The sequence below is a fragment of the Pteropus alecto genome, unplaced genomic scaffold, assembly GCF_000325575.1.
Source record: "Pteropus alecto unplaced genomic scaffold, ASM32557v1 scaffold5, whole genome shotgun sequence".
Taxonomy (NCBI): domain Eukaryota; kingdom Metazoa; phylum Chordata; class Mammalia; order Chiroptera; family Pteropodidae; genus Pteropus; species Pteropus alecto.
In genome coordinates, this window is record NW_006441953.1 from 32,631,551 (window position 1) to 32,642,707 (window position 11,157).

An 11,157-nucleotide genomic window follows, 5' to 3' on the forward strand; every position below is an offset into this window, starting at 1 on the left:
ATTGGTTTTCAGTATATTCACAGAGTTGTGCAGTGATCATCCTAGTCAATTTTAGAACATTTTCATCAGCCCCCAAATAAACTCTGTGCTGTTAACAGGCTCCCTCCCTCCGCCTCCCTGCCCTGGGCAACCACTGCTTTACTTTCTGTGTCTATGGATTTGCCTGTTCTGGACATTTCATGTAAGTGGAATCATACATGTGGTCTTTTGTGACTGGCTTCTTAGCGTGTTGTTTTCAAGGTTTATCCATGTTAGAGCATGTGTCAGTACGTCATTCCTTTTTCATGACTGAAGGAAATTCCACTGTATCGATAGACTACATTTTATTCATCAGTTGATGATCGTTTGGGTTTCCAGTTTTTGTCTATTATGAATGATGCTGCTGTGAAAATTCACGACAAATTTTTATGGATGTATGTTTTATGGTTTCAGTGTGGACATGTTTTAAATTATCAGGTATATATACCTAGGAGGGGAATTGCTTGGGTCATGTAACAACTCTGTGTTTAACTTTCCGAGGAACTGCCAAACTGTTTTCCGCAGTGGCTGCAGCATTTTTCCTTTTTACACCAGAGATTTTTACGTGTTCTAAGTTCTCATATCCTTGCCAACCCTTGCTGTTGTGTTTAAAATATCTATTGATGTGTAATTCACCACGTTAACAGAATAGGACTAATTGTGAACCAACTTGCATTCCTAACCTGGTCATTTTATATTGTTGGATTATGTCGTCCTGATGTTTGGTATAGGAATTTTGTGTTTATGTCCATGGGTCCATCAGACGGGTGTGTCTCACTCAGCCTTTTTGTCCTGTTCAGGTCTTTCTGGGGGCCACCCACGTAGGGAGGGCAGTCTGCTCCCCTCACTCTACGTCCAGATGTTAATCTCACCCAGAAACAGCCTCGCAGATGCTCCCCGAGTAACCCAGAGTAACATTTGACCGGTGGCCCAGTCAAGCTGACCCAGAATCAACCATCAGACACAGCACCTGCTACAACCTGTTTATTAACGAAATCCTGACACCAGTCCACTTGTTCTGTGATGTATGTGTTCCTCTCAAAAGCTAAGTAAACGACAGTTCTCAGCTAACACCGGGGAGGAGGAAAGATATTTTAGTGATCCAGTATTTCAGTTTATTCAGTGAGGGGTCCAAGGAGGACTCGGGCCCCTGCTCTCTCAGAAGTTGTTATCTGGTTGGGGAGGTGGGAATGACGTCTTGAAAACTGAGGCAGATGATTTCAGGGCTGTGCAGGGGGTGTTCTGCTAACTGTAAAGTGTCGTGAAATGTGAATACTGGCTTTGTGATGTTTCGGTTATATTCAAAAGCCATCTGAAGAAGTCATCAATGCTGCTGCTGGATAAAACCAGTGATCTTTTTGATCCAAGACCTTGACATTGTTACCAAAGGAAATTTTAGGGAGAGCAGAGGTGACTGAGGTAACTTTATTTATTTATTTATCTTTCATTTCTTGAGATAAATGTTTAATGCATAAAATTGTCCAACTCGTGATACTGCCGTGGGAAGTCTTAGGGCTCCCAGCGACCAGTGACTGGGACAGCTACACGTATATTTCTATATCTCAGCTGGAATGAGAAACACAAGGCCAGCTGCACAGGACGCAGGACAGTGCTTCTCCCAAGGACAGACTGCAGTCGCGAAGCGTCACAGCCAGCCCTTCGGTCACTGCGGCTGTCTTATTCGCTGAGAAACTGTCGTCTAAATCACAGACCCTCAGGAGCTTCGCTGTTGAAAGCGCTTCAGTGGGAGCAGAGCGTCCACCTTCGCTCGGGGATGAGACGCTTTGCAGTGGAGAGGGAGCCCCTCTTTCCAGCCCAGGCACAGAGGCCAGGGAAGGGACATCCAGGCAGGACCTGCATGTCTCTTGCCTTTGTCGTTTCCAAGGAAACCGAACCTCAGTCCCTGTCACAGTTCCGACACTGACCTTACACAGACCCAGCACTTCACTGAAATGTCAGCTAAACTGCGCCGTTCCCACTGCCCCGAATCCGGTGCGCGGTCCCCCGGCTGCGGTGAGGCAGCTGCCTCTGATGGGCACCTCCGTCAGCCATGGGTCGGTGGCCCTGCGTCCAGCCTGACGTGTGCCCTGCTGGCCTTGGGCCGGTCGGCCTAGCCAAGGCCCCACTTTGCAGCTAGTTCTGCGGTTTTCTCTGACGTGTTTTGGTGAAAATAATTTTTAGTTTATCCCACAGTTTGTTGGGCTTCCTCAAATTATAATTATCTTTCATGTGCTCTGGAAAGTTCTCAGCAGTTACTCTTCAGATAGTGCCTTTGCCCAGTTTGTCTGCCTTTCCGAATCTCCGCTTCGGAGTGCGTGAGACCCCCCGCCGTTCTCCGCGCGGCCTCCCCACATTCCTCGTGATCGTCTCTGGCGCACTCTGGGCCGTGTCACCCCGTCTTCCTTCACCTCTGTTTTTTATTTCCTTCTTATGATTTTCTTGTCCTTCCTACGAGGTCTCCTCTGTTTTACTTACCCCTTTCATCCCCATGTCCTGCACTGTCCCCGTAAATAGCGACCGTCCGGTTCTATTGAATGTTTTCGTGTTTGTGTTCTTTAAAAACGTGTATTGCTTTTAGGGACTTTTTTCCACTTTTGGTGTAATTGACCTAAACTGCCCGTACTTAAAGTGTACCGTGTGACGTGCACACCTGTCAAAACGTCACAGCGAGGTAGCAGGTCACACCCTGCGTCCCCTGCCGCCTCCCCGTGACCCTTCTTCCCGTCCCCTCCGCGTGCTAAGGTGACGACTGACCTACTTTCTGCCACTGCAGATTAGTTCGCATTTTCTAGAACGTTATACAAATAGCATCTGCCAGCAAAAACTCCCAGAGAGGTGTGGAAAGGAGACACTTTACTCTGGTGAATAGTTTGCAGACCACGCGACGCAGCCTCCAGCAGAAACCCGTGCGCCCCAGAACAAAGCCGGGGCCTCTGAGGGCAGGGTGGGGTGACGCTCGCTCAGGGAGCGAGTTCCATGTGCTTCTGTGGCCAGACGGGAGTCCACAAGCCCAGACCCCGCTCGGTCCTCCGTGCAGACGAGGCTCCCAAGCCTCACGGTTCCGGTCGGGCCGGACCGTGCTCTGACGCGAGTGAGGACGTGGTGTCGTGCCGACAGACGAGGCGGGTCTCCATCCGGCGGTCAGGGGGACACTAGGACCCCCTCGCGGTGGGCGACTCAGGCAGCAGGAGGCTCGAAGGTCAGCCCGTGGCTTTTCCCGAAATGTAGCAGCCATGAGTTCTCAGGGTTCACATTTACCCCTTTGGGTAAAACCTGCCGGAGACAGCATTGGTGATCGATGAGGTCAGCTTGTCCTGCGTCGCTGCCAGCGTGCCGTGGCTACCTTCTCCAGTCCGTCCAGCCCGCTGGGACTCTGTGGTCGCACAGTAGCCAGTGGAATAACCAGGGCCATCGCTTCAGAGAGGTCTCTCCCAGGCGCCTGTTGAATGCACAGAAATTCTCTAACGTCACCTTTGTGCTGAGTTAGCCGGGTCACCATCGGCATCTTCTACGGTCGCCTGGAAGGCCGGGCAGTGAGGGACGAGTTAGAGGACAAAGCGGCCCCTGCGTTTGCAGGACCCAGAAAGTCGGTGCGACCGAGCACGATGCCGGCGTCGGTCCGGTGTGCTCCCAGGCTCCGGTTTCGGCGAAGTCACCCAGCGTGATGAACGGCTGAGAGGGTGCGGTGGCCCGGTGGGCCATCCCCCTCTGTGTGGCCCCTCGAGTCAGGCTCTGGTCACACAGAGCAGCGGCACGTTAAGCAAATTAGAACAACGGGACGTGCAGCCACGGCTCCCTCGCCTGGCCGGAAACGGGGGGCGCACGGCCTAGACGGCGCCTCGTACAAGGGGGTGCGAGGCCAGGTCTTCCCTGTGACCAGCCGTTCCCTGCTGCGAGGGGGCATGAAGTGACCGGCGTGTCGGTTCTGGTGGCAGAGGGGCCGTCACGGCTTCACGGGCATGGCGTGACATTCGCAGCGGAGTTAGGGCCGGTCAGGAAGCTGCTGGCAGGGTAAGTATGGGATCGGCAGCTTCACCGAAGGAAGAGGTGGGCGTTGGGTGGCGTCCCTAGAGCACACCGCCCAAACCATAAGGAAGGTGACGGGCTTGTCCCTGGAGAACGGAGCCCGCGGACCTGCCCAGGAATACAGACCTTACGACAGCAGCGGGTAAGCGTGAGGACTGGCCCGGCCGGCCTCGTCCGGACGGTCATCCTCTCTGGATAACGTCGCTTTGAGGCGTTCCATAAGCGGGGTGTCCTACACCCCAGTGAGTGCAGCGGTGAGCGAGCCTTTAAAGCGAGGGACGTGCAGGCACCACACGTGGCCATGCCTGGTGTCCTTCTGGCGGGCTCGGGGGCCCTGGGGGGTCTTCCCAGCGGGGATCGAGGGCACCGTCTCCAGGAGCAGGCTGTGCAAGCTTCGAACTGCTTTCAGGGGCTTCTGGGGTGAGTCCGAAGGCCCCCCTTGTCGGGCAGGTGCGCACATCCCGTGACCCAGTCTCGGTGGTGTCTGAGGGTGCTTCACAGGGCAACAGGCCTTCACCAAAGGGAGCGGCCCGTGGGCAGAGCGGTACCGAGGGGAGGGTTTCAGGCCAAGGCCTTTCTCTTTCCGAAGCCCCGACGGTGGAGAGCGCAGGACTCGTCGCCAGCTGAACCTTGGCTTCCTCAGTGGTTCGTTCTGCAAAGCCAGGGGCCGCGTTCTGCTCGCCTGGTGCAGACTCTGCCGTCGGCTGCGGGTCCGCTCGCCCCGGTGCTCTCTGGGCTGTCTCAGGCCGGAAGGGCCCTTCTGGAAGGTTTGGCCGCCTGGCGCGAGGACTTCACACAGTGCGGGGACGTGCACGCTGTCACTGGCACATCTCTGTCCTCAAGAAGGGGGCAGTCGAGTTAAAATCTCTCCAAACCTCCAAAGTCTAGCATAGCAAATAGGCCTGATTAATTTAATTTCCCCCTTTTGTGAAGAGAATTTTCCTTTGAGCCGCTTCAGGGACCCTTATGAAGACTTCTAGAGTTGTCTTTTACGATCAAGCTTCTGTTTCAGCTTCGCCTTTGGGGCGTTATGTCGCACGTACCTGGTCAGGTAGGGTCAGGTAGGGCCAGGTAGGGCGCAGGCCCCGTGAGAATGCTTCGTTGCCCATTTAACCTCTGCGGGCGGCCCCAGAAGCTCGTGGGAGCAGAGATCAGTTCTCTCGGTGCACGATCTGGTCTGCCTAAGCCGCCGAAGCCCCGGCGGTGGAGAGCGCAGGACGCGGTCCTGAACGAACGCAGCCTGATTTTCCCGTAACTTCCTGCCTACGAGCACAGCAGGAACTCAGGACAGTGCCCGTCGCTCGGGCACACGTCAGAAGCTGGAGAATGTTGCTGAGTGAACCTTGCAGAGCTCATGCCCGTCGATGTTGTAGTCGGCAGCGTGGTCACCTGCCCCTTGGGAAGTGCTCACTGCTGCTGCCAGTCCAGGTGCCGAGTCCCCGGGGTGGCCGTGCAGGCTGGCGGTCGTCGGCACGTACGGAGCGTGGATGGTGGCGCAGGCACGGGTGGGACCGTGCCCTGGCCCCGGGGGGCAGTGGCAGATCCAGGGCTCGGCCCCAGGAGCTGGGACGTGGGAGCTCTGCGGAGAGCCTTTGCCACCCCGCCCGGTCCCCGGGGGAGGCCCGCCCTGCCGGCGCAGTGGGAGTGCGGGCCCAACCTAGTCTTGCTTTGCATTTCTCTTATGTGGAATGGGCCTGAGTACCCTTTGCATTTTTAAGGATTTCGACTCATTTGTCTAATGTCAAGCTTCCTTAACGAGGTGCAGGACCGACTTCTTCGGGGGTATTTTTTTTAACTGCCTGTGATAGGAGCCGCAAGTATTTTTTCCCAGTTTGTCCTTTTCTCTTTTGATTTCATTTATGGGATTTGGAGGGTTTTTTGTGTTTCTTCATGCAAAAAATACTGGTGTAGTAAAATTCAAATTCTTGTCTTTTGTGGTTCTTGGTTTAGACTCTACTCACAGAGGCCTTCTCGCTCGGCAGTCATAAAGGAGAAGGCTCTCCGAGGTTTATGGTCTTATTTTTCAAACTGAAATCTGATCCACCTGGAGTTTATATAGGAATAAAATGAGAGGGGAGGAACCCTAAGGCGTCAGTCATCCATTTTACTATCTGGTAACATTACTCTTTCTCTTATTTTTTAACTTTCTTCCTATTTTTCTTTGTTGATTTTCTCACAGGAAGTTTAGACTCACATCATCCAGTTGTGTGCAGAAATCTTTCTGGAATTCGAGTGGGCTTGCCCCAGAGTCTCAGTACCTGGGGAGGGGGGGTCTGTCTTCAGCGCTCGGCGCCACTCACCGTGGGTCTGTTCGGGCCTCGCGGGGGCTCTGTCAGGGCGACGCTCAGGGGTCTCTCCGCGGCCTGCTGCGTTTCTGGCCTGTGCCGCCTTGGCCGCCTGCTGTCCCGCTGTGTCTCGAGCTCATTTCTCTGCTTCGTGTCCTCGTTTCAGTTTTAAAACTCCACGGCGGTGTAACTGCTCACGGTGCCACGTCTCTGCGGGAGCTGCCGGGTGCTGCCGCCGTCCCCCGTCTTACTGGCTGCTCCCTCCAGGGCTCCAGCTGCCCCTGACTGAGGCAGAGCTTCCGGGCCCAGCAGGCGCTTGATGTCAGGGCGGGCCAGAGCCCTGTTCCAGCTGACAGGGACTGTCTGTGGGACACTGGCCTTTCCATGTCCTCGGCCCGCCCAGGTTGGCTCAGCAGGGCTGTCCTGCTGCAGTCTGCCTCCAGAGACGGTGCCGCTGACTCAGACTTCTGACGTATGGGGACATGGCGCCTAACCAGGACCAGGGACATTCCTGCCTCCAGGCATGGCCAGGTCTCTTTGCTTCCAGGCGAGGGCCCCGTACAGTGCCTGCCGGGTCTGGAGCGGCCTGCAGGCGTTTCGAGCTCCCTCTGCTGGCCTCTCAGCCGCCCCCCGCCCCATTTTTTTCCTCATGCAGTTTTTCACATCTAGATATTCACATAGGATTTGTTCTTTGAAATCGTACAGTTCCGGGGTTTTGGTGTATTTACAGTGTTACGCAGCTGTCACCACCGTCTGTCCGTTAGCAGTCCCTCCCCAGTGCCCGCTCCCCCACCCCAGGGACCACCTTTCTACCGTCTGTGACTGGGTTTCTCTCTTCCGAACGGCCCGTGTGCGTGGGGTCACCGCCGTGTGCTCCTCTGCGAGCAGCTGCCTGCACCTAGCCTAAGGTTTTCAAGGCTCGCCCACGTGGCAGCCGGTGTCAGGACTTCTTCCTGTCGCCACGTGCCATGGCATCGTAGAGGTGAGCCGCATTTCACCCACCCGTCCATCAGGGAGGGCTCGGTGTCGCGGTCACTCTGCGGGTACCGGGAACACAGCCGTGCAGGCTCAGGCATCGGATGGACGTCTGTCCTCCGGTCACTTGGGCTCGTACGGGGAGCGGAGCTGCTGGGCGCGTGGCCAGGCCCCTAGTGGCCGCACGGCTCCGCCGCCCGCCACGCGGGGCCCCGTCTGCCAGCGCCTCTGCCAGCGTGGTCTGGGCGCCCGGGCGTCGCGGGCGTCCTCCGGCGCGGTCCGTGTCTCCGGTTCCTAGGGCTTCGGGTCATTGCCAAGGGTGGGGCCTGCGGCTTCGCTGAGCCTCTTACACCAGCTTTAGATGCGAGTAGCTTTTTTAACGTAACTTTCGTTCCCCTGGACGTGTGTTTATTCTTAACTCCCTGTAGTGAGTGCCAGGTAACATTTGTCAGCTCACACCTTTCTGTTTGTTAATGGAGAACAGAGCTTAAGGTTCAGCTAAACAAAGGGTAGGTGGGTGGCAGACGAGCCATCACCTGTAACAACAGAAATCCCCACCACACAGGTTAACAGATAAGTGTTTATTTACCCTTTGCCACGTCTGCGTACTTTAAGGGATGCCTTTCAGAATTGGGTCCGCTGGCCCGTGGGCTGCGTGTGGCCGACAGGCGGCGCCCAGTGTCCAATAGTGACACTGGAGCCTCGGGGCTTTAGCCCTGATGGCAGCTGCGCCTCTGCCTGCATGGGCGGCACGTGCAGTGTGCGTGGGCTGGGGAGTCGGGGCAGCTGCGGGGCGGCACCTCCTGTTCCTTGAGGCCGAGTGTGGGGATCTGAGTGGTGGGGAGGAGTCGTCCATGCAGGGACACTGGACCCCTAATGCCCGGCCAGGCTCAGGCCCATTCCTGAAGGACAGCGGGCCAGGACCAGGGCCAGGGCTGGGGCCGGGCCTGGCTCTGGTGTGGCCTCTCGAGACAGGTTTAAGCCGGAGTGTGAATGGGATCCGCAGATCACTTTGAAGGCACGTGCGCTGCCTCGGTGTGTCAGATAGGGCGGGGCTGGGGGGCGCAGGTAAGAGGTGGCAGGCAGATGACTGCAGGCCCCCAAAGGACAGGGCCCGGTGGGAAGGGGAGTGTGGGGGGCTGTGTTCAGGTTTCGGACTGGGTATCTGTCAGCCAGGACAGCACAGCAGCAGAGGGTTCTGAAGCGACCACCTCTCACACCCTGAGCTCCTCACAGCTGGGCGACCCCAGCCCGAGCTCCTCGCAGCTGGGCGACCCCGGCCCGAGCTGCTCGCAGAGGGGCGACCCCGGCCTGAGCTCCTCACAGCTGGGCGACCGCCGCGCTGCTCCACGCTGTTTGCACCTGTTGGAGGAGCGTGGCCGGGGGGAGCAGGGCAGACGCTGGCCTTCGGTGCTTCCGCGTGGCGGGCTCTTGGCTGGCCGCAGCGGTCCCTGCGAGCTGGGGCTCCGGGGTTGGCAGATGGCACTGAGGGGGCGCGGGCGGGGGCCCCAGCTCTCGCGGCCCCACGTCACCTTGGTCCTCTGGCGTACCAGCCTCTTCTGGGCTCTCTTGTGCCATCTGGAGAGAATGATGTGGGCCACCCGGTACCCAGTGCCTGCCGACTCCAGCCCCCAAGGGCCATCGTCCTCTGTGAGGGGCCGGTGGGCACACACTGCGGAGCTCCCGGCACCTTCCCGGGTGTGCACTGCAGGTGGCAGGACCCCGTCTGCTCTGCCAAGTGTGTCAGGGCCACCTGCTCGCCGCAGCATTCCACCGCACGTCACGGCCTCGGGCCCAGCCATCTGTGCCCCGGTGTCCCGTCAGCGGGCCCCCTGAATGTGGTGTGGGTGCTGGTGTCATTCCCAGCTACATGCACCCAAGGCAGGAGCTGGCACGTGTCAGCTCATCGTGGCTGGCCTTCACGTTTCCTGTCGCACCAGCACACGTGGAGATCGGGTGTGGCCACGGGGGTCCGTGGGACGTGCAGCCACCCCAGCAGGAGGGTGGGCAATGGGTCTGGGTGGGGGCACTGGCTGCGAGTGGGCATTGCAGCCCAGCGGAGGCCGTGGGAGCCCGAGGAAGTAGGTTGGCCCTGGGGCGGGGGCCCCGGGGAAGGGGAGCCCGCAGGTCCTAGTGCGGGTGGGGCTGGGCATGGGGCCAGTTGCTGCAGAGGTTGGAGGGTGCCTGTGACCCCCCAGAAGCTCCGTGGGTTTGGAGGGCTCCTCTATGTTCAAGAACAGGATCGTGGATGCTCCCTTCCGCTCGGCCCCACCTGCCTACACGGGCAAGGTGGCAGTGGGGTCCCAGCAGAGGCCAAGGGTGGCGGGCAGCGGGGCTGCTGGCAGCCGCTCAGGACCCCCGTCTCTCCTTCCTCGGCAGATGAAGGCCGCCTTGACGGAGATCATCCAGCTGGCCACCCTAGACTCGGACCCGTGGGTCCTCATGGTGGCCGACATTCTCAAGTCCTTTCCTGACACGGGCTCGCTTAACCTCGATCTTGAAGAGCAGAACCCCAACGTTCAGGATGTCTTAGGGGAACTCAGAGAAAAGGGTGCGTGTGTGTGGGGGCCCTGCCGGGAGGAGGGGTTGCTTCCTCTAAGACTTCTCTCCCGCCACGGGTTGGACTTGGGGTGCATGGCACTGAGCAGCACACGCTGGCCCCTCGTTTGCCGTGAACGCGCCACCCGTGCCGCGGGCCAGCTTCCTGCCGGTCTGTGAGGAACAGGCTGCGACGGCAGTGGGGCCCCGTCCTCCCTCTGCCATGTTGTCTGGGACGCAGTTACTGTCACGTCCTGGCTCTGCCCCGGCTCCGCCCCTGGTCAGGCTGTCGCCCAGAGCCTGGTGCTCCCCGGCTCGGGCAGATGCTGGGCCGTGCGCCGACGGAGTCAGCGCTGCCCGTGCTCAGGACACGAACTGGACACCATTTAGGGGACACTGCGGGTGTCTGAGGGACCTGGCAGGTGAAGCCGGCTCCCCCGGGGCCCTTTCGCGGTCTGCAGGGTCGGAGCCGGTGGCCCCGGGGGGAGCGGTGCGTGTCCTGCTGCAGGGCCGCTGACCCTCGGGTGGCCGCACTCCTGCTCCGGGCCCACTCGCTCGTAACAGCCCAGTGCGCTGCGCACCCTCCGGGGCCTGGGAAGCAGACCCGAGACGTCTCCGTCCTGCGCTGGGTCCAGGCCAGGTCCATGGCCACCCGGGTGATGTCCCCTGGGCGGGAGGGGCTCGCTCTGCCATCAGCTCCACTTGGGCTTCTTGGCCGCAGAGGCCTGGGCCTGTCAGGAAGGGGCTCGTCACGCGGTCCACTCCCCAGCTGACCTGGGCAGCCAGAGCGCTCCCCAGGTGTCCTCTGCGCGCTGACCCCCGGGTGAGTGGCCAGCCGAGGAAGCTTGCCTCGTGGCTTCTTCTGAGGCCAGGACTCAGCAGGGTCCCGGAGGCCACTTGGGGGGGCCAGGCCCTGGAAAAGAGACACCCCGATGGCCTTGGTGGCTGTGCGATGGCTGCAGGGCTGGGGCCCGGGCAGGCAGTCCTGTGGGTGCTGGCTTCGCTTCGCGTCTTGGATTTGCTTCATCTTCGCTGTGAACACCGTGGCCCGCGCAGGGCCTCGCACCTCTGACATGCTGTGTTGGTCCTTGACCGGGCAGTGAGCGAGTGCGAGGCGTCGGCCATGCTGCCCCTGGAGTGCAGGTACCTGAACAAGAGCGCCCTGACGACGCTGGCCGGGCCCCTCACGCCCCCCGTGAAGCACTTCCAGCTGAAGAGGAAGCCGAAGAGCGCCACGCTGCGGGCCGAGCTCCTGCAGAAGTGTAAGTGCCAGTCCCGGGCCTGGGGCGCGGGGGGCGGGGGGCGGCCGGGCAGC

At 59.3% G+C, this 11,157-nt stretch overlaps 1 protein-coding gene across 7 annotated transcripts in view; it reads left to right on the plus strand.

The window, feature by feature from the left end:
• The first annotated feature begins 225 nt into the window (after positions 1-225).
• NELFA (negative elongation factor complex member A) overlaps positions 226-11,157 on the plus strand; it is a 16,756-nt gene continuing 5,824 nt past the window's right edge. Inside the window, exons 1-4 of one of the 7 annotated variants that reach the window (XM_025051744.1) lie at positions 226-1,043; positions 1,327-1,437; positions 9,684-9,855; positions 10,943-11,104. In XM_025051744.1, coding sequence (XP_024907512.1) covers positions 9,684-9,855; positions 10,943-11,104 — 334 coding nt within the window. In that variant the 5' untranslated portion in view covers positions 226-1,043; positions 1,327-1,437. The other 6 variants (XM_025051742.1, XM_025051743.1, XM_025051746.1 and 3 more) reach the window with 6 other exon arrangements.